This window comes from Phytophthora infestans, genomic scaffold, assembly GCF_000142945.1.
Source record: "Phytophthora infestans T30-4 supercont1.2 genomic scaffold, whole genome shotgun sequence".
NCBI classification, from domain to species: Eukaryota; Oomycota; class Peronosporomycetes; order Peronosporales; family Peronosporaceae; genus Phytophthora; species Phytophthora infestans.
In genome coordinates, this window is record NW_003303757.1 from 3345965 (window position 1) to 3367643 (window position 21679).

Genomic DNA, 21679 nt, shown 5'->3' on the forward strand with positions numbered 1-21679 from the left:
TCTATTTCTGTTTTATCCTTAAATTTTATGGTCACCGGTTGGCAGGCTTTCTTATGATGGTTCGAGCCAGTGTCTGGGGGTGCATCCGGTTTTAGTTCCGCCATCTCATCGTCGTCTTCCTCAGTCGATTGCTGCGTTTCGGGTACTACAGAATCTTGACTAAACTAGATATATTCTATTTCGTCGGAGCTGGGTCCAGTGCCGGCGTTGTCAGGAAGGGTTCCTTTGACAGGATGTCACGTCTCAGGGTCCGGCGGTTTGACCTACCTGCCTGGATCCTTCAGGGCCTTTATCGAGAAGGTCTTTCAGTAAAGATCTCAAAACTAAACCGAGTGAATCTTGGTTTGAATTGGGATACACTCGATCTTTTGAGCGACGACTGCTGCTACTAGGCGGCCGGGGCTTTGCTGGGTGCGCCGCCGATTCGAAAATGGGGAATTACACTTTGTTGAGAAACGTTCATTTCAGTGTGCAGAGATGCATCAGGTGGGGTGGGGGTAGGGGTGGGGTATAATCTGTGCTCGACACAAAAACCTAAACAATATAGGGTCTGAAGTAGGAGATCTCGTATACGGTAATCTCAAGGGCTGTCAAGGCTTTACCTTTAGAGCCACACACAGCGCGCAGTCCGCCTGGGTCAGTGCCAACGAGAATGTCGGCTGGTGGTTGGGTCACCCTCACTGGGTGTCACCCAGTGGGTGATATCGGCGGCCCCAACGCAAGCGTCTCGATAGTGGATACACATCTCACGAGATGTGGATTGGATGAAAGGGGATCATTTACCCTTTTGTCCAATCAGCATCGTTTACTACTTCTTGGCTTACTCTCAGTATGTCTCCATTACTTCCTAGCTTAACGACTCGCGCCACAAAGCAAGAGCCCGCCACGCAGCCGCATCGTCGGGTCCCTGTAGCCTCTCGCAAGCCCGACCCGCCTCCCCTGGCCAGCTACGCTCGTAGCACTCTGTCTCTGGTCCCAGTTTGTGCTCTCCCGGTGATTGTAAACTGGTTCTAGCCTGAGATCCGGGGCCAAGAACAAGCTCGAATTCACTACTGAGAGCTCGGATGCCCCCAGGGCCGCCACTTGCTGCTAAACGGTGCGTCTTGGTGAAATACATGCACGTATATATATTTCTCGCGGCTTTGAGCAGCGCGGGAGAAGCTAGCGTGGCTGTCCGCCGCCCCACTAGAAGCTTAAAACTTCCTCTAAGTCCTCACACTCTACCGGTGCTTCCATCGCACCCCACTATTTTCCCTGCTGCAATGTAGAATCCTCTCCTATGAAGAAGAGCCACCTCATGTCGCCTTCGCCTTCGTCAACGCGAGGCCCGCGCTCAGTGTCGCCGCCGAAAGGATCTCCAGTGTATGGAGAGGGCAAGATTTCGCTGCGCGTGGACCAGCCTGTGGAGGGCTGTACGATGATGACGCACGCCTTTTTCCGCTCCGGAGACGGCGACATTGACGATAAGGATGTGGACATGCAATTCCACTGGTTCAGGTCCTCCATGCGGCGTGCGTGTGCCAACAGCGAGTGTACACGCCACACCAGCGACGGTGCTGGCAATGTACTGCTGCTCGTGGCCAAGATCGAGTGCGTGCAGTGCTGCAGACTGGGCATCACAAGGGAACACTCGTGCTTCTGCAGTTCAGATTGCTTCCGTTTGGCCTGGCACAAGCACAAGCAATTGCACGACTCGCAAGCGCTGGTCGAGGCGCAGCTGCGACAAGGAGACGGCTACTTTCCGTGGAAATCGCAATTACACCATATGGACACGTTCTGCCCGCTGCCGAAGGAGTCGTGGGTCAAGGTGCAGGAAGAAAAGTAGGGAACCGCGTCGTTGACCCGTTTGGTCGAGACTGAGTTTCTCACGCACATGCCGCTATTGTCTTACAGTCGGTCGTACACACCTACCGCCGAGGACGTGGGCCACGTGATTCGAGTAGAATGTAAGGCCATTAAGCGTGTCGGCGGCGGCGTACTGACCAAGACAGTCGATACTGGGCTCGTGCTGCCGTGTAAGTGTGTGCTCTTTGCTCTGCTAGGCTAGATCACTACTCTGTGTGTGCTGAAATTGATGACTGTGGTTCGACCAAAGTTCCACCCATGCCTCCAAGGCGGCAGATGCTGGCGAATGTGAACGAAGAGCGACTGACACCACGACTGCGGCAGATTGGCGTCTTCCGCGTGCTCACGTACAATATCCTGGCTGAGATCTACGCGACGCGACAGATGTATCCATACTGTCCGATCTGGGCTCTTAGCTGGTCGTTCCGAAGAGAGTTATTAAAGCGCGAGTTGCAGTCGTACAACGCCGACATCATTTGTCTCCAGGAGGTGCAAGGTGACCACTACAAGAGCTTCTTTGCGCCAATGATGGAAGAGTGGGGATACGAAGGCTGGTATCTGAAGAAATCACGTGAGTCCATGGGTCTTGAGGGAAAAGTGGACGGCTGTGCGCTGTTTTACAAGCGCAACCGCTTCATTCTCAAGGAACGGTACCCGGTTGACTTCAATGACCTGGCAAACGACTTCCTCACGCAGGTGCAAACGGAGTACGACTTAGACTACCAGGGCCCGTCGATGGCCGCACGTGAAATGTTCTTGTCAACGCTAAACAAGATGCGACAGCGACTTCAGCGTGACAATGTGGCTCAGATCGCAGTGTTGGAGGTGGTTCCAGCGAACAACGAGGTGGTTGCGCGAAAATCTCAGTCAGGCCCGTTGATTTGTATCACGAACGTGCATATTTTCTCCAATCCCAAGTTCCCGGACGTCAAAATGTGGCAGACAAATATGCTGGCGAAACAGGTATTAGTTCGTGTTATCACCAATCTTGGACCAAAGGCGCGCATGTACTGATGTAGTTTTTGGCTGATTGCGTTTGTGACAGCTTGAGCGAGTCACGCTAAGTCGCAACCTGCCCACGATACTTTGTGGCGACTTCAACAGTGAACCTTCTAGCGCTGTGTACGAGTTTATGACGCGTAACCATGTTCTACTCGACCATCCGGACATCCAGTGTCCACCGCAGCAGCTCGCGAACATCTACGCGTCGCTTGACTTGGAGCACAACATCGGCTTTGCTAGTGCCTATGCTTCAGTCTTTGGTGCTGAACCGGAGTACACCAACTACACAGGTGCGGTCAGCTATTCAGCTAAGTGTGAAGTGATATTTGGAGGTCTCGTAACTTGAAACGCTGTTGCTCGTTGTCAGGGCACTGGACAGGTGTGGTGGACTACGTTTGGTATACACCGGAGACGCTGACTCCGTTCGCCGGGCTCAAGGTGCATCCGCCTGAAGTGCTCGAGGCTTATTCGAAGACGGCGCTGCCCAACTGCCAGTTCCTATCGGACCACATTCCTTTGTGTTTAGACTTCAGCATAAAGGCGGCCGCCATCAACAATGGTAGATACTGATAGAAAAACTTTGAAGTCTTGCGGTTTTGAGTACCCAATCAGCTTCAAGTCGGACCTCAATGTGACTCTTACAAATGTCAAGCCAAAACATGTCGCATTTCGTCACCAGCTGTCTACTACCACATAAAACGCCGCACTTTCACTCCTTACTGTACTTCACTTCCGATAATTACGCTCACGATGCAGACGTCGCAAGTATACGCGGTAGACCGCGTATACGGCGACCTGCAGCCGCAGTTTGTAGCTAAGGACGTGCTTAAGGCGCTGTCCCAGCTGGACGCCGTGGTGGGGGACGTGTTCAATCGCTTGGAGCATAAAGTTTCGCAGGAGAAGGAGCGTGTAGCCGCCGTGGACAAGCGCATCCAGGTGTGTCAGGCCAAGGTTAACGCGCTCACGGCTCGCCGCACGAGCAACAAGCCCACGACTGTATTCTCCACCTCCAAGTACCCGGCGCCCAAGCACATACCGCTGCCCAAGACGCTGTTCCACGACAAACCGTATGCCGATGCACCGCCGCTGGTGCCTGATGCGGACGACGACACGCACTTCCTCCCGGCAGAGCCACTGCCCCCCGCTCAAAGAGGACAACACATGGCTGAGGTGGTGGAACTCTTCGAGAAGGTGAACGAATACCAGAAGACACAACAGCCTGAGGCTGATATGGAGAAGGAGGGACTGGGTAGATTACCCGAGTATATCCCGTCTGTAGGCAGCGTGCTGCTCTTCAATTCCGGAGAGAATCCGTACCAGAAGGTAAGGAGGACGGTGAAAGGGAGAATGGGAATGTGGACTGATGCGTTTGTGTTGTAGTACACGTCGTGGGATAATCTACTGGGCACAGACTACGAAGAGGAAGAGGAGAAGCGGAAGGAACTGGCCAAGGCTCCTCGCACGATCGAATACGGAGACGAGTTGGTACGTGGAATGAATACTGGATCTATGTTGGTCTGATGACTGATGAAGTGTTTGCTGCTGGTTTTTAGCCGGCCGTGCACGGACTCAATTACGAGTTCCACCCGTCGATGGGCATCATGCCCGACATGTCGGCGAAGCTGCCGACGAACCTGCCGCTCGAGAACATCGCCGACTACAAATACGCGCAAGAGAGCAACGCGTCAATCGCTCCGTCCATGTTCCAAGACAAGACGCTGCCGGATCTGCCTACAGTTGCGAACTTTGAGGAGGGACCTGTGGCCCAGGAGCCGTCGGAGCAGAACTTTCAGGTGGGCCCGGTAGACGGTGCTCCCCCACCTCCTCCACCGGCGCCTACTGTAGACTTTACCAAGATTGAAGATGACGCTCCTCCTCCACCTCCTCCGCCTCCGCAAGGGGACGACGAAGATGACTTGGCCCCACCTCCGCCGCCACCACCCATGGCAAATGGAGAGGACGATGATGCACCACCCCCGCCGCCGCCTCAAGAGGTATGGTTCTCAGTCAGCTGGCAGCATTTATTCGTTTAGTGCTGACACGTAACTACACTTTGCTGGACAGGATGGACCCCCAGCGCCACCGGCCGCGGAGGAGGAAGACAACCAACCGCCGGCCCTCAGCTTGCTGGATCAGATTCGTAACCCCAAAATTAAGCTCCGAAAGGTTGGATCCGTTGATGCTGCGCTACGAAGCTCATGTCACTAATTTCTGTGTTATCACGCATAACCATAGGTGGACCCAAGTGAAAAGAAGGCGGATCCTATCGCGAAGGCAGGTGACAGTGCAAACAAGCCGTTGACAATTGCTGAAGAAATGCAGCAGCGAATGCTTCGAAGGCAGGCTGCTATCAGCGGCAAGCAAGACCAAATGGAGCAGAGACGCGAGCGCGAGAAGGCAGCTGCGAAGCCTGTGACAGTTTTGACTGCGAAGGAGGTGACTGCTCCAGTGCAGCCTCCTCCACCCCCTCCTCCGTCTGACGACGGACAACAACACACTAAACTACCCACGCTGGCTATGTCAGACGATGGAAGTGACGATGGCCGCGGCCACATGTCCGACGACGACAAGTCCACCGATGGGGACGATTTCTTGGCTCAAATCCGGAACATCAAGAGGAAGCAGGATGAAGGCTCTACTCAGCCAAAGCAACCGCCGCCACCGCCCAAGACGGAAGATGTCAAGAATCCAGTGGCGAATTTTGAATCGGTACGTGACCTCCTTGAGCATTTAGTGGTTCATCGGATGGGCGGAGACTGATATTTGTATGTGGTGTCTTGTAGCAAATGATTGGACTACGGAACCGTGAAGATTCGCTGAGCATGTCTGAAGCTTCAGACTGGTCGGACGACTAAGTACTGCGTGTCATGGGTACATGTGAAATCACACCGATGGCGTCTTCAGGTCGAATGTTGCAGCCGTCGCTCAATCTTGGTATCGCCAACGTTTTGCTAGTCTGTTGCGTGTGTTGATCATTGCGTTGTTTGCATATTGCTTCATTGTAGCTCCTTCCTCATCAGCTATCTCATTTCCCTTCAAATGACAGTCACAGGTGACACGGCCACACCCAGAGCACATTACAGAGTCTAGATCTTCTCGGAGATCGGTCTTCGGCAGTCGATAGTGATACGAATACTCCTGAGTGATCGCGTGCATCTTCTGAACAGCCTCCTTAAATCCATGGACGATGCTGGAATCACGCTTCATCGCCATCATCACCTCGCCCTGCTTGGCTCGTGACCTCGCGGCATCTTCAATTGCCTGCTTCAACTTGCGTTTTACAAACTGCTTCTTCTCAAACGCCAGTACACCCAATTCCTCCACTTGGCGTTTATCCAACGCCTCCTTCTGTAACAGTTGAAGGTCTTTACGCTCACGCGCCACGACATATTTACGCACGTTCCTCGTGCCCCATCGAATGCGCTGCAATCGAATTCTCCGAGCCCTCTCGTCGGCAAACATCATCGCAGCTCTCTGTAGCTCCACGTCGCGATAAGACTCGAGTTCCATGGTCTCGTTCAAAATGCACTCTTCCATGTCGCGTTCCAGATCTTCCAGTTCGATACGCAAGTCCTCAATTTCTTCTTCGTACTCCCTCACCTGCTGCTTTTTGGAGAGAATATCTTCCAGACTGAGCTCGAGACTGAAGTGTATAAGGTGCTTTTCAGTCTCGAATGCTTCGCCCCAGCCTCGATCCATGTCTTCCTCAGTGAGTTGACTCAATTCCTGTTCAACTACCGGTTGTCGTCGTTCCCACTCAATTCGCATCTCCTTCATCTCCCTGATTCGACGCAGCATCTTGGCCTTGTACTTCATAACACGTTTCAAATCGGCACGAGCGTCGAAAACGTCGAACTCGATCATTTCACGGTCCTCTTTCGACTGGGTAAGCGACGTCGCCTTGCGTTCGATCGTGGAGCAGAATCGGAACTCTTTCAGCTGCTTCCGACTGCAATAACTTCTCCAAGCTGCTTGAGCGGCAAGTGCAGCCTTCCCGTACCGTGCGTGGTGTGTGAGACGACGAAAGTCAAGTTCTTGTCGTGCCCGGTAGCAGAGATAACACCGTTGAATTCTTCCAGCTGCGGACTCACGAAGCGCGAGTCGAAAGCCACGTAGTTTCTCTCGAATCGTCTTGACGGTGGATCTGGAGCGCCACATTTGCTGCAACGTTATGGCAGCTTCAATCTGGTCGCGGATGCCTTCGAGTCTCTTTCGCACAATGTAGCCACGGAATACGCGTTGAATTCTTGCGGCGGACGGTTCAATTACACGTCGAAAGTGCCGCTTCTGCTTTTCGCGCTGAATAAACTTCCTTGTGAGAATTCCTCGCGCAATCGAACCAATTTGCGACGCCATCCGATCCATTCGGCGCAACTCCATGAGATCCATCCACTTCCGGAAGAATCGGCGAGAACGCCATAACTTCTGAATACTTCTCGCTGCTTTATCCACAGCACGAATCTTCATCACTGAACATCGAGCTAAGAAACCTCGGACCAACTTCTGGATTCGCACGGCAGCAGGAATGTATACACGAGCTTTCTCTCTTTCTTGTCGTTTACCGTTAACTAATACTCGATCACGTTGCCCTCGCCATACCCTCTGGATACGTAAGCATGCAGGAATAACGACTTGTTGCTTGTGCTGGGCTAAGAAAACACGCCGAGCTCGACGCCTCCCCATAAACCCCCTCACGAGTTTTTCCATAATGACCGCATTAGCTTCCAGGCGACGTAATCGCCGGGCGTGTCCTCTTCCGAGAAACCCACGACATACTCGCTGGATATCGAGTGTTGCGCGCTGGTATCGCGTACGCATCGCCTTGGTATCATGTCTAGACTTGTACGACCAATAGACTGACTGAATGATGAGCGCAGCACACGTGACAACGCGGAAGAAAGCTCTTGAGTACTTACGCCGTTGGTGGCCACGAAATAGGCGCTGAAGTGCCATAGCACCGATCTGCTGGCGATAGCATCGTCGTAAGGTTTTGCTGTGCATGTTGCTTCGATAGAGCTGCTGTAATTTGATGGCCACCTGCACATATTCACGTCGACGTTTGAGATACCTTCTAACGAAGGCGCCCTCTGTGTTCGTTGTGAGCTTCTGGAAAGCGATCGAGTCTGCTCGCCCTTGCGCCATTTTGGCTTGCTCCTCAGCGATCATGCGCTTCACTTCATCGGGTAATCCATGGTAAAAGTGCGGCATCGATTCCGTCCTCTGCATGGAGTAGAGATCCTCTTGGTTCAGCGATACTAACTCAGCGAGGCCCCGAGATGCTGGAAGTACTCCGGGATTCACATTAAAAGCTCGGTCATTGGCAAGATGACTCAAGCCGAAACGCTCAGTAAACGGCCGCTCGATCTCCTGTCTGCTTCGCCCAGCTCTCCACTGAGTCGATGATTTCGCACAAATTGTGAAGTGGCACTCCAGCGATCTCCAGACTGGGAGAGCAACGACGTTATTTCCAATAGTCGAGAATCCACGCAAGCGGGACTTGATTGTCGGCCACAGCAAGCCCGATTGCTGATGAGCAAGCTTCGTCTCTATGTCTTCTTGTGCATTGGCAGACTTCGGAGCTGCGTCCAGGAGCAGTCTGTAGATCATTTCAAGGCGCTCGTTCTGTGCCTTCCTTTGGAATCTATCCGACACGATCACTATTTGGAAATACTTGACCAGCTGCAGAGGTAGCTCGTTTTTTCGCACACTTAAACCTGTGAATGGATTCGTAATATCTCGTGACTTTACAGCAGCTTCCAGCGTTGTCATCGCCGCTTTCTCCGTATCGAAAAAGCCAGCAGACTTGACTGCAACATCTTCGCTGGAGAGTCTCGGCATCATGTGCCAGGTGCACTTCAAGAGTGCCTCAACCGTCGACTTCCTACAGCATATCTGATACATCTTTACCTCCCAGCGGATCTTGCCTTGCTTCTCCTGCTTGACCGACCTGTACCAGTAGCGTTTCGTACCCAATAGCCTGTGCTGCAGTCTTGCACAGCTCACATCTGTAACTTCAAGATGAACAGTTGCAAGAGGCTCCTGCAACGCGAGCTGCACCGACGAGCAGATAGCGTAGCTCTTCTCCGTCGCAGGACCTGGAGGCTGAGTCGACAATCGACGTCGGGCCTTCTGAGACGACCCGACGCTCGGAAGCTGACGACGTAGCTCAAGGAGATACGGAGACGCTTCCGAGTCAGCGCCAGGTCGGCCACTAGCCCTGCGGGTTAGAGCCATGTATCTCTCTGATAACAAAAACTGCAGCTTGAAGCGACCCTACTGATACAAAACCAGTTTTTAGCCATTAATTTTTGTGACGGTAATACCGATCCGGGTACCAATGTGGGCTCCGCCTGCACTCCAAGCCGAGGACGCCATTCTTACCAAGGGTATTTCATGCTCACAGATTAGCGAGGGAGGTACGCTGCTTGTCAGCGGTAACATCGCGTTTGAGCCACGGCGATACCGTGAAGAGCTTGTCATTGATAAACTCGATTTCTCTCAACAATCGAATTGCAACCGGTGGGGCCAGACTTCTCTCCTCTGAAGTAACCAAAGATGTGGAGAGTAGTGGCGAGGAGGGTATTTTGGAGGACAAACAGTTGGTGGAGGCCAAGAAGAGATATCGCTTCACTCGTCACGACTTCCAGCCGCTACAGACCAAACCTCTGCACTTTGATATGACATTTGACATGACTGAAGAAAAGATCAAAGCTACGCTACAGACGACGCTAAAGCATCTAGGAGGGCAACCGCTATCGGAGCTCAAGCTGAACTCGAAAGGGCTGGAGATCTTGTCAGTGGAGCAGTTCGACACGTTCACGCCGCTGGGTGGAAAGAAGGACTTTGTGGGCCATGTGCAGAGCTTTGCGGAGCCTCGCGCGCTGCAGTTCGAGGTGGATAAGGATGACCACTTTTTGATTATTAAGCTCGTTAAGCCCGTGCAGTCCGGGGAGGAGTTCGTTATCCGCACAGTGTCGGTAGCCACTCCAACGGAGAACATCCTGGAGGGTTTGTACTTTGATTACACGCCTGCGGGTGCCCCCAAGACCATCATCACCCAGTGCCAGCAGCACGGATTTCAGCGCATCGTGCCGTGTATCGACACGATGGATGCTAAGGCATACTACACCACCACCATCGTGGCAGACAAGCGCTACACTAACATCATCACGAACGGAGACTTGGCTCCTGGATACCACACAGAGACTGGTGTACCTGTGTTCCACCCCACATCGGAAGTTTTGGGCGTGGATGACTCCTCGCGTCATGTGCTTAAGTACTACAACCACAAGGTGAACATGGCGCCGTATCTCTTCTTCCTTGGTGTCGGCACGTACGAGACGTTCCGACGCACGCTCGAGTTCCCCGATGGTGACTCGACACTACTGGAGATCTTGGCGTTCCCGGGCTACTTTGAACCGGCTGATGCCAAGGCTGCTGTCAAGATGCTACACGACTCTGTGTTGTGGGTCATGGTGAGTCTGGGCCCGGAAGCCTGCGAGCATCACGACGAGCGCAAGCGTATCTATGAGTTGCTGGACGAACGCGAGGCGCTTAAGGCCAAGGAAGGTCCGTTATGTCTTGGACCGAACGAGGAACACACTAAAACCCCTCTGAACGCCTCGGATGCTGCACGCTTGGTTGCTGTTCGCGCGGAACTGAAGGATCTGCTGAAGGTGTGGAAGAAGACTGGCTACAAGTACACTGGTGCCGTGTACCGCGAGATTGCGATGGAGAACTCGTACTATGGCGGTATGGAAAACGTCGGTAACACCACTATCGTCAGCTCTTGCCTGTGTCCGAGCTGCCGTATGGACGACAAGTCGTACGAGTACATGGAACACGTGAAGGTCCACGAGTACTACCACAACATCAACGGCAGCCAGGTGACTGGCCAGTCTCCATTTGAGATCTGGCTGAACGAAGCTGTCACGGTGCACATGGAGCGCAAGCGTGCTGCGGCCATTTTCGGCGAGGACTATAGTCGTCTGAGCGAGGTGCTGTACATGTTCACCCCGGCTATTGGACCGCTTGCGCAGGACAAGTCTGCGACGTCTCTGTCGGTCGAACCGCAGGGTTTCAACCAGACGCAGGAGCTTGTTTCTGTCGTAACCTACTCCAAGGCTCCTGAGTTCGTCCGTATGGTGCAGTTGCTACTAGGCGACGCCACCTTCCACAAGGCTCTTGACATGTACCACACCAAGTATGCATTCGGCAACGCCACGAGTATGGAGTGGATCAAGTGCATGGAAGAATGTTCCGGTCTGAACCTGCAGAACTTGGCCAAGACGTGGCTAAACCGCCCTGGTCACCCAGAGGTAACCTACTCTACAGAATTCAACGCTGCTTCGAACGAGTACATCGTGGAGATTTCGCAGACGGGCTTCGAGGACAAGCCTGTCGAGAACAACGGACCGTGGGAGATTCCGATTGACTGGTCTCTTGTTAAGGACGGCAAGTCGCTGAAGAGCGGTGTGCTCCTCATGAAGTCGAAGGATGCCAAGCTTGTTATCCCTGATGTCGTGGAGGAGCCAGACTTTCTGTCTTTTGCTCGCGGTTGGTCATTCTTCGGCAAGTCCAAGCAGACGAACCCGTCGGTCGCTCGGCTCACGAAGCAAGCGCTGTCTGATCCAGATGCTGTTAACAAGTACCAGGCCTACCGCAGCGTGGCAGATTTTGAGAAAGCCAAGGTGATCGAAGGACTGCTCAAGGGCGACAAGAACGTGGAGATCTCGTCTGAATTCGTGGAACTACATGGCTCGATTTTGTTCTCGAATGAGCTCGCCCCTTCCGCGCGTGCGCTGACGTTGGGAGAAGCCAAGACAATCCCAAACCATGATGAGTTGAGTCATCACTATTGTGCTATTAAAAATGCGACCACTGCGCTGCTACAAGCTGTGTGGGCTAAGTATTCGAAGCAGATCGAGGCTGCATACTCGAAATTGTGTCAGGAAGCCCGTTCTGGCCCCATCCCGAGCAGTTCCAGCAACGTGCTTTGAAGCGCCACTTGTTGCAACTCATTGAGGTGGGAGCTAGGCCTCGCGTGCTTAGCACAACCCAGTCAATAGCCCCAACTACTGCGCCATCTACTTTAGCGCTGGATTTGTTAAGAAACTCGACGTTCGCCAGTGAGAAGGCCACTGGGTTTCGCATGGTGTTAGAAGATGAAGCTTTTGCGGATCGCGCAAACGTGCAAAAAGAGATTTTTAAGGAATGGAGCAAGACTCCCGACATGCTGACGAAGTACATTGGCATCGTAAGCAGTTTGGACTCGAGGGATGTGGGGAAGCAGATTCGGATCCTGCTCGATGATCCAAGTTTCAACCCTGCTCAGTCCGGTCATGGTCGTGCTGTGACTCGGTCTCTATCGCAGATCCGCGATTTCTCGCTGGCCACAGACGAGGGTCTCGACGTGATGGCGCAGGCGTTTGTGAAGATCGGCAAGGTCAATCAAATGTCTGCGTACCCATTGCTACAATGCTTCGACCACTTAGACCGGGTTGACGACGCCACAAAGACAAAGATGTTTGCGACGCTGCAGCGCATGCAAGACTCGATCGACAAGAAAGAGGAGGAATCGCTCTACAACCAACTCAGTCTTATCCTGGAGAAGCAGTAACCACGTCAAACGCTGGTGACATTGCATTAGGCGACTCCATATAGAAACGATTAAATGCAGAAATACTAGCTACGTCAAGCCGAGATGGTCGTTGGTTGCTGCGCAGCAGCCTTCATGTCAGCAGGATCGCCGTCTTTCGACCCTGTGGATAAACTTGGGGGAGCCGCCATTTCTGCTGTCTGTTTACCAGCACCCGCGTCACAAGATGAAACCTCGTCTTCCTCTGAAACTCCATCTTCAGAGACGATAGGAGACAGTGCAACAACCGGAGAGTCTGCTGCTTCTACCGGTTCAGATCGCTCAGTTTTCTCCACTGGAGCTTCGACCTTCGCGCCACTACCAGCCCCATCGCCCGAATCCTCGTCCCCATCACCTTCTTCGGTGAAGTCCAGCGGTGGTTGTTCTGACGTTGGGATGCAGGGTGGCGGAGAAAAGCCCTGCTTTCTTTTCTCTGTTGGGCTCACAATCTTTGACAGCTTCGACGTATCAAACACCGGCGACCCAACTGTTCCATCTTCAGACACTTCACTAGTCAGTGAAGGGCGCTCGGAAGGTGCAGTAATAGGGTCGATGGCAGGTCTCCCAGTAGCGTGGACCGTAGGCGGAGCAGAGCTTGAATCTCCTGCTTTTGGATGCGGAGCGTTCTCTTGCGCTGAGCGATGAGGCAACCTAACCCGAAGAATCGATCGAAGTGGCCCTGTGTGACGTTTAACTGGTGGGCGTTCTGGAGCCTTCGTCGATCCTGCTGGACGAAAGACGAGTAGCTTGGAGACTTCCACCTCCTTCTCAAACGAACACACCGATTCTTCTGCGGCAAACTTGATCTTCGATGGCTGCCAGTCGTCTTGCACGACTTCCTTCGTCTTCATAATCTCAACTTCCTGGGCAATCGTGGTCACTCGCTTGGTCACCTGATCCAGCACCACCGTCGAACGCCTCGCTCGCCAATTGTGCGACGTACCTAGCCTTCGCTTGTTCTGAGGAGTCATCAGATTCCCGAAAATGTCCCGCTCGCGGCGAGTCGTAATAGTGTCTCTGCCATTGCGCGAGTCTATTTTGCAGTAAACAACTCGAGTTAGTACTGAACATATTCGTACCGTACCAAGAAGACGGTCGTACTCATCAAGTTGTGCAAGTGATTCGCCGAGTTAGATCGCTTGGCGGCAGGACCGCTACCATTCGAGGTAGACGAGGTCTTTGACTTGCTCGATCGCGGGGAGCCAGCCGGTTTGGGAGCTGGTAGCCGATCGGCGCGTTTTTCGTCATCCCGAGGGCTGGGAATGCCTCGTCTTGGCGAGCTTGATCCTCGTCGACGGTTCCCGGCGTCGCTTGCATTCATCCCATCGACACTTTTACTTGGTGCGTGAGCCCCCTTCTGACCCCCGACGTCCGTTTTTATCTTCTTAATAACCCATGCAGCAAGACTAGGTATGCTCGCGTCCCTATAAGTGCCACGCTTTTCAATACCCCTGATCTTCTTGCCAATCCTGCTGTTGATGATGGCATCTGTCGTAATGCCAGGCAGCACCGCAAGAACCTGTTGCAAAAATTAACTTAAGTCAGCCACGAGACCGCTTCGTACTCAGCTGTACCAGCCCCAATCCTTACCTTCAGAACAAGCAGCACACCTTGCTCCGTTTCCACCTCGTCTTCCCACTTGGAAAGGAGTTGGGCTAAAGACGTCAGACCATCCTTTCGCACAAACACTTTCAGTGCCTTTTTATCCTGCACACAACGGGAAGCAACTGTGGTTAAGTACCGCAGATCAAAATTGGCAGAGCAGATTCTTGTGGTAAATATCCGGCAACGTACCTTGAGGTCGGCCGAGGATAGAACCTCAAGCTGCGCTTCCATCACGGCATTATTCACTGTACTCACAATGACATATAACACTTTGCGGACGATGTTGAACTCGTTATCGACCGTCAGCATATCACTCTCTCGAGCGACTGAGCTCACAGGCGATGACGGCGAGCCACTCCGCTTTGTCGATGGCAGGCCTTTGGTGTTTAGATCAAGAGTTTTTAGCCGCTTTGGCGACGCTGATGGAGCACTCGAGGCGCTGACTTTCTCTCCATTTCGCGGGGTTTCTTCCGCTCGTCGCTTTCTCTTTTGACCAATACCTACCGGCCGCAAGTCTACCGGAATACTGTTAAATACTTCGTGGTAGGAAAGGTCACAACACTCGCCGTCGAAGTACATCACGCGAAACATTTTTGTGGCCGGGAAGTAGCTCGCCACGGCGCCTTGCACAACGTCGACCCCGCACCCTTCTTTCGTAACGGTTCTTTCCACAGGCTTACCAATGAGCTGGTTAATTTCAAATGGGGTACCCTCTTCGTCCTCTTCTTCGTCAGCCATCATTTCCTCTTCTTCTTCTTCTTCTTCTTCTTCTTCTTCCTCTTCTTCCTCCTCTTCCTCTTCTTCTCCTCCCACCTCCTCATTTTCGTCGTCTTCTTCTTCTTCTAGAGTATTTACAGGGATGGCCAAGCTTAACGATTCTTGTACCTCGTCATGGGAGCTGGAGGGCCCTGTAAAGCTGTTGCTGCGCATCAGTCCTGGTGCATTCGCGTTAAGGCTCAGCACTTTCGGTTTTTGCCTACTTTTCCCTGTAGAAGCAGTCGGCATCGGGACGTTAATGCTGCTGTCACTATTGGCTCTCTTCATAGGCGGAGTAGTTGGCTTTGCAGGCTTCAGCTTGAGGGTCTTGCGTGGCTTGGATACTTTGGGTGATCGTTTTGAGCCCGGTGATTCGACGAAGTGAGTCGCGACGTCATCCTCCGTCATCTCTTCACTGTCTCCATCTTCGTAAGAAATATGGTAAAAGTCGGTCACGTCCGAGTGCTTGTCCACTATGCCCTGAAAGGGCTCCGCAAACCCGTTAAAGTACTTTGACACTCGTGTCCCCAACGGGAATCGCTGGGTGTGGTTGATCCTCACCTGCTCAAAACAATAACAGCAACAACAAAGCACATTAACACGTACTAGTTTAATACAGCATCACAGATCAGACTAACACCATACACAGTCACCATCACTCCGTACGAGAAGTGAAGGCGACAGGCAGCCAGCAGAGCCGACAGATAGTTGGCTGCCTCTGAAAGTGTCTTTCTTTTATAACAATTCTGCAAACTACCGACCATTTTTCTCTTAGTTTAAGTGACGGGAGGATTCCACTTATCGACACGTGATGTAGGCGTTTGTTTGGGGGCTTTGGACTACAGAGACGTAAGCGCACGTATTGTCGACCTATGGGCGCTCGGTAACAAGCAGTGAAGGGGCTGTGCCGTGCGAGCGTCGCAATCTCGGGACCAAGAACAGCGGCCTCTTGTGATAGGCCTGTTGTGATTTTGAAATTTGAGATTTTCAGCAATACCGGTACAGTACTGAACTGTACCTGTTTTTTAAATTGTCTTAAACATTTTGACAATAACTTGCAAAATATTAACTCATTACGGAACAGCTTTCTTTTTTTTAAGAGGTATTTATTAAAATAGTTTTTATTTCTATGAGCGATGTTAGGGTACCGAGTAGGTCGTACTTAAGTGGAAGTTAGGGTTACATGACGCAAGCCAATTCTAGAAAGGCACTCGTTATTTAGCCAGACTGGGTAACAACAGACAGTACAATTACACCAGAATACAACCGATTAGCATGCCCGAATATGCCAGACTCAGGAAGAGCCGGACGTGTCATCAGTTGACGTGTGCTCGGAGTATACGTATAACCGGATGTCAGTGTGTTGGCTTTGAAACTGAAACCCGCAAGACATTCAGCATCTAACTCTTAAGACAAAGTGCAGGGGGAATAACCTGGAGGTAGTCAACGCATCAAACACACTAACAAAAGACCAAATTATTGAAAAACTATTTGCATTAAATGCACATGCACAGGTACCGATAGCGCAAATACTGTAGCTCCTTCCGACTTAGCAGATATAGGTTTTCAGCACCGGCAAATATCTCAAAAGCTAGCAGCATATACATGCCACAATTGTAGCTATCAACCTCCACTCCAAGCTCGCTCGTGTATGGTCGAATTCGGTATTTTCTTGTAGCGAAATCTGCCAGCAGTGCTACCATCTTCTCAGCGAGAGGTCGAACTTTTACGCCGTAGCTTGAGCTCATTGGATCATAGATAAAAACTTCTTTAAGCGACAGATCCATCATAACCGCACACCAGTGATTCTTGTTGCAGATGACAGGAATCAAAATCTTTTGGTTTGTCATGCCAGCAAACACGTTAGTGGCTGAGCTTACACGGTGATGCACGATTCATCCCAACTGAGCCCGATTATGCCAGATTGGGTTTATTTCGCTACAAACCAAAACTATAGTAATCGCATACCTGTGCTGAGCATCCTTGGGCCCGTGTCACCTGACGCGGCCGCTTGCTTGTGGCTTGCGATCGGTATGTGCCGTGGTGTGTACACACGTACGTCTTCGCGTACTGATCCCACTCGGCCGGGATTTTAGTCGCCGCGGAGCCCTGAGCATCTATCCTAGCATTCCGCACAGCCACTGAAGTGTTTGTTCTCACTCGAAATATCTAGCAGACAAACAAAACGTGATGAGACGGTATAGACAAACACAACAGATAACTTAATAATGTACCTGGAGTGACTGCGCTTGGTACAGCGCTAGATAGGCCTCGAAGTCCTTCCACGACTGAAATTGTGTCTCTTGTGGTGACGAGGCGAGGACACAAATCTGACCCGATTCTTCACTTGCGCTACTGGTTACCGCCTCCGCCTCAGCAGAAGTCGGGCTCGACACTGGCTGCCAGTCACTCACGGAGCCGTCGGAGTCGTTGCTGGCGCTGTCGCTGTCGATACCCTCCAGTGCCAGGGGGCGCTTCTGTGCGCTGCGTGGCCGTGGTGCCATTTTCGTGCGTTTGGAGCCACGCGTTTGCTGGAGGGGGAGATTTTTTTGTGGTTCAGGAAACGGTGGCATACTGGTATACAGTATCTATACGCTATACCTAGTACGGATGAGTGCATACACAGATAATCGGAAGATAGGAAAGATTTGCTATGAGTAGAGTGTTCCCAGTCTGGCAAAAAAGTCATTCTCTTCTAGAAAAGGACAACCAACGTGATGAGCAAGCTTGGTGCAAGATCCGAACGTGTCGACGAACGATGCGGATATAACCAGGTCAATCAAGAAAAGATTTTTATTATCCTCTACAAGCAGATATCGCTTTCGAAAGTATCTTTGAGGAGCGAAGTTAGACTCGGGAATCCGCCAACGAGAACAACCCAGCAGCATCTTACACAGTGCATTTTGGAGAGATGAGTACACCCGCTGCTAAAAAGTATCGGTTCACGCGTCACGACTTCCAGCCGCTGGCCACCAAGCCGCTGCACTTCGACATGCTGTTTGATGTCACGGAGACTAAGGTCAAAGTGACGCTACAAACAACGCTCAAACACAACGGCGAGCAGGCGCTATCGGAGCTTAAGCTGAACTCCAAGGAGCTGGAGATCTTATCAGTGGAACGTTTCGACAAGTTCGCGCCGTTGGGCGCGGAGAAGGACTTCGTGTCTCATGCCCAGAGCTTTGCGGAGCCTCGCGCGCTGCAGTTCGAGGTGGATAAGGACGACCACTTTTTGGTTGTTAAGTTCGATAAGCCCGTGCAGTCCGGGGAGGAGTTCGTTATCCGCACAGTGTCGGTAGCCACTCCAACGGAGAACATCCTGGAGGGTTTGTACTTTGATTACACGCCTGCGGGCGCCCCCAAGACCATCATCACCCAGTGCCAGCAGCACGGATTTCAGCGCATCGTGCCGTGTATCGACACGATGGATGCTAAGGCATACTACACCACCACCATCGTGGCAGACAAGCGCTACACTAACATCATCACGAACGGAGACTTGGCTCCTGGATACCACACAGAGACTGGTGTACCTGTGTTCCACCCCACATCGGAAGTTTTGGGCGTGGATGACTCCTCGCGTCATGTGCTTAAGTACTACAACCACAAGGTGAACATGGCGCCGTATCTCTTCTTCCTTGGTGTCGGCACGTACGAGACGTTCCGACGCACGCTCGAGTTCCCCGATGGTGACTCGACACTACTGGAGATCTTGGCGTTCCCGGGCTACTTTGAACCGGCTGATGCCAAGGCTGCTGTCAAGATGCTACACGACTCTGTGTTGTGGGTCATGGTGAGTCTGGGCCCGGAAGCCTGCGAGCATCACGACGAGCGCAAGCGTATCTATGAGTTGCTGGACGAACGCGAGGCGCTTAAGGCCAAGGAAGGTCCGTTATGTCTTGGACCGAACGAGGAACACACTAAAACCCCTCTGAACGCCTCGGATGCTGCACGCTTGGTTGCTGTTCGCGCGGAACTGAAGGATCTGCTGGAGGTGTGGAAGAAGACTGGCTACAAGTACACTGGTGCCGTGTACCGCGAGATTGCGATGGAGAACTCGTACTATGGCGGTATGGAAAACGTCGGTAACACCACTATCGTCAGCTCTTGCCTGTGTCCGAGCTGCCGTATGGACGACAAGTCGTACGAGTACATGGAACACGTGAAGGTCCACGAGTACTACCACAACATCAACGGCAGCCAGGTGACTGGCCAGTCTCCATTTGAGATCTGGCTGAACGAAGCTGTCACGGTGCACATGGAGCGCAAGCGTGCTGCGGCCATTTTCGGCGAGGACTATAGTCGTCTGAGCGAGGTGCTGTACATGTTCACCCCGGCTATTGGACCGCTTGCGCAGGACAAGTCTGCGACGTCTCTGTCGGTCGAACCGCAGGGTTTCAACCAGACGCAGGAGCTTGTTTCTGTCGTAACCTACTCCAAGGCTCCTGAGTTCGTCCGTATGGTGCAGCTGCTACTAGGCGACGCCACCTTCCACAAGGCTCTTGACATGTACCACACCAAGTATGCATTCGGCAACGCCACGAGTATGGAGTGGATCAAGTGCATGGAAGAATGTTCCGGTCTGAACCTGCAGAACTTGGCCAAGACGTGGCTAAACCGCCCTGGTCACCCAGAGGTAACCTACTCTACAGAATTCAACGCTGCTTCGAACGAGTACATCGTGGAGATTTCGCAGACGGGCTTCGAGGACAAGCCTGTCGAGAACAACGGACCGTGGGAGATTCCGATTGACTGGTCTCTTGTTAAGGACGGCAAGTCGCTGAAGAGCGGTGTGTTCCTCATGAAGTCGAAGGATGCCAAGCTTGTTATCCCTGATGTCGTGGAGGAGCCAGACTTTCTGTCTTTTGCTCGCGGTTGGTCATTCTTCGGCAAGTCCAAGCAGACGAACCCGTCGGTCGCTCGGCTCACGAAGCAAGCGCTGTCTGATCCAGATGCTGTTAACAAGTCTCAGGCCTACCGCAGCGTGGCAGATGTTGAGAAAGCCAAGGTGATCGAAGGACTGCTCAAGGGCGACAAGAACGTGGAGATCTCGTCTGAATTCGTGGAACTACATGGCTCGATTTTGTTCTCGAATGAGCTCGCCCCTTCCGCGCGTGCGCTGACGTTGGTAGAGGCCAAGACAATCCCGAGCCGCGATGACCTGAGCCACCACTACGCCGCAATTAAGGAGGCAACTACGGCATTGTTGCAGGCAGTGTGGGCCAAGTACTCGACCAAGATCGAGGCTGCATACAACAAGCTGTGCGAGACTGCACACCCTGGCCCGCACGTAGAACAGTTCCAAGAGCGTGCTCTCAAGCGTCACCTGCTGCTGCTGATTGTGGCAGGCGGCAAGAATCCAGTGCTCAACACGACCCCGAAGGTCACGCCAACCGTGGAGTCGTACAAACTGGCGCTAGACCTGCTGAAGAAGTCGACTTTTGTGACCGACCAGGCTACTGGTTTGCGTCTTGTCTTGGAAGACGAAAGCTTTGCGGACCGCTCGAAGGTGCAGGAGGAGATTTTCGAGGAGTGGCGCAAGACGCCGGACATGCTGACGAAGTACATCAGTATCGTAAGCAGCTTGGATTCCAAGGACGTTGGGGGCCAGATTCTGAAGCTGCTGGCGAATCCGAGCTTCAATCCTGCTCAGTCCAGTCATGGCCGTACACTGTCGCGGTGCCTGTCACAGATTCGCGATTTCTCTCTGGCCACGGACGAGGGTCTCGACGTGATGGAGCAAGCGTTTGTGAAGATCGGTAAAGTCAACCAAATGTCTGCGTACCCGTTGCTACAGTGCTTCGATCACCTGGACCGCTTTGACGACGCCACAAAGGCGAAGATGTTTGCAACGCTGCAGCGTATGCAGGACTCGATCGATAAGAAGAAGGAGGAGTCGCTCTACAACCAGCTCAGTATTATCCTGGAGAAGAAGATGTAAGTAAGGAAGAACCTCTGTCTAGTCGTTGAGAGGCAGTCCAGATTGGAGCGCCGTCCTTTGTGTGATGACAAATATCACTTGGAACCACATTTTAGCAGTATCTTGTTGCCTACGCAACCCTTCACGATCAACGTCTCTTCACACTACTTACTGCAATTCCATGGAGAAGTATGATGTCAAGTTGCTGCTTGCATTGGTGTTGCGTTACTTTCTGCACTATCTTAAGTTTGTACTGCAGCATGTCGTGCATCTCGTGAAGATATCGATAGTAGTCATTCGACACTATTCGGCTGTTGTGGGCAGGTCTTCGATCGTGTCAAAGCTCATGGCCTGGACGGATCGAGTTGCCAAGCATCCATGGTTTCGAAAAATTTGCAATGCTGTGAATGTCTGCGCCGCTTTCATTGTCGGATCGACCTACATTGACGAACATGCAGCGTTTACAGCTCGTGGGCTCGTGAAAAATGACGCCTATCGCGACCGCCTGCTTGCTGGGGAGATCGAAGACCTGGTCATGTTGAGTGACGCTTTGCGTCTCACGTTACCGCAGCGCAAGGCATACTTCCAGTGTTTTCTTCATGTCGACTTTATGCGTCGGTCGAGCGTCTCTCGTGCGGAGTTGCTGCGCTATTGCAATCTACGATCTACTCCACTCACAACTTTCTTACTACCAAACGCGAAGGAAGCTGCGCATCGAGCAACTGGACGAAATCGTTGGGATATCACGCAGCTACTGGCAGCGTGTTTTTCCTTGTGTACAGCCGACATTGCTGAGGTTTGTAGCTATCGGTATTGAAGAAGCTCGTGAGTTTTTAAGTTCACATGTGTTTTCGGTGCCATGTAAGCTTGTTCGTCGTGCAGTGACAGAAGCTATTCGTCCGCAGGATGAAAGTGAC

General features: G+C 52.4%; 7 protein-coding genes across 7 annotated transcripts; 4 read left to right on the forward strand and 3 right to left on the reverse strand.

Moving 5' to 3' along the window:
* Nucleotides 1–873: 873 nt before the first annotated feature.
* PITG_01614 (carbon catabolite repressor protein, putative) lies at nucleotides 874–5796 on the forward strand (the record flags this gene model as incomplete). The annotated part of the gene is made up of 12 exons (XM_002908197.1): nucleotides 874–1096; nucleotides 1269–1821; nucleotides 1894–2015; nucleotides 2096–2808; nucleotides 2891–3137; nucleotides 3227–3406; nucleotides 3626–4170; nucleotides 4228–4332; nucleotides 4401–4841; nucleotides 4912–5013; nucleotides 5083–5556; nucleotides 5631–5796. The coding sequence occupies 11 exons, from the start codon at nucleotides 1280–1282 to the stop codon at nucleotides 5700–5702; spliced, it is 3543 nt and encodes a 1180-aa protein (XP_002908243.1).
* On the reverse strand, nucleotides 5773–9081 carry PITG_01615 (uncharacterized protein; the record flags this gene model as incomplete). The annotated part of the gene is made up of 2 exons (XM_002908198.1): nucleotides 5773–7272; nucleotides 7318–9081. The coding sequence occupies 2 exons, from the start codon at nucleotides 9079–9081 to the stop codon at nucleotides 5773–5775; spliced, it is 3264 nt and encodes a 1087-aa protein (XP_002908244.1).
* Nucleotides 9082–9524: 443 nt separating this feature from the next.
* On the forward strand, nucleotides 9525–12466 carry PITG_01616 (metalloprotease family M01, putative; the record flags this gene model as incomplete). Its single annotated transcript, XM_002908199.1, has 2 exons — nucleotides 9525–11826; nucleotides 11916–12466. The coding sequence occupies 2 exons, from the start codon at nucleotides 9525–9527 to the stop codon at nucleotides 12464–12466; spliced, it is 2853 nt and encodes a 950-aa protein (XP_002908245.1).
* A 74-nt stretch (nucleotides 12467–12540) lies between these two features.
* PITG_01617 (uncharacterized protein) lies at nucleotides 12541–13766 on the reverse strand (the record flags this gene model as incomplete). Its single annotated transcript, XM_002908200.1, has 3 exons — nucleotides 12541–12746; nucleotides 12807–13517; nucleotides 13586–13766. 3 exons carry the CDS (start codon nucleotides 13587–13589, stop codon nucleotides 12541–12543), a joined length of 921 nt encoding a protein of 306 aa, XP_002908246.1.
* Nucleotides 13767–14480: 714 nt separating this feature from the next.
* Nucleotides 14481–15253, reverse strand: PITG_01618 (uncharacterized protein; the record flags this gene model as incomplete). Its single annotated transcript, XM_002908201.1, has 5 exons — nucleotides 14481–14536; nucleotides 14617–14809; nucleotides 14945–15051; nucleotides 15118–15148; nucleotides 15239–15253. The coding sequence occupies 5 exons, from the start codon at nucleotides 15251–15253 to the stop codon at nucleotides 14481–14483; spliced, it is 402 nt and encodes a 133-aa protein (XP_002908247.1).
* Nucleotides 15254–17756: 2503 nt separating this feature from the next.
* On the forward strand, nucleotides 17757–20783 carry PITG_01619 (metalloprotease family M01, putative; the record flags this gene model as incomplete). Its single annotated transcript, XM_002908202.1, has 1 exon — nucleotides 17757–20783. The coding sequence occupies one exon, from the start codon at nucleotides 17757–17759 to the stop codon at nucleotides 20781–20783; it is 3027 nt and encodes a 1008-aa protein (XP_002908248.1).
* Nucleotides 20784–21108: 325 nt separating this feature from the next.
* On the forward strand, nucleotides 21109–21579 carry PITG_01620 (uncharacterized protein; the record flags this gene model as incomplete). Its single annotated transcript, XM_002908203.1, has 1 exon — nucleotides 21109–21579. The coding sequence occupies one exon, from the start codon at nucleotides 21109–21111 to the stop codon at nucleotides 21577–21579; it is 471 nt and encodes a 156-aa protein (XP_002908249.1).
* Nucleotides 21580–21679: the final 100 nt, after the last annotated feature.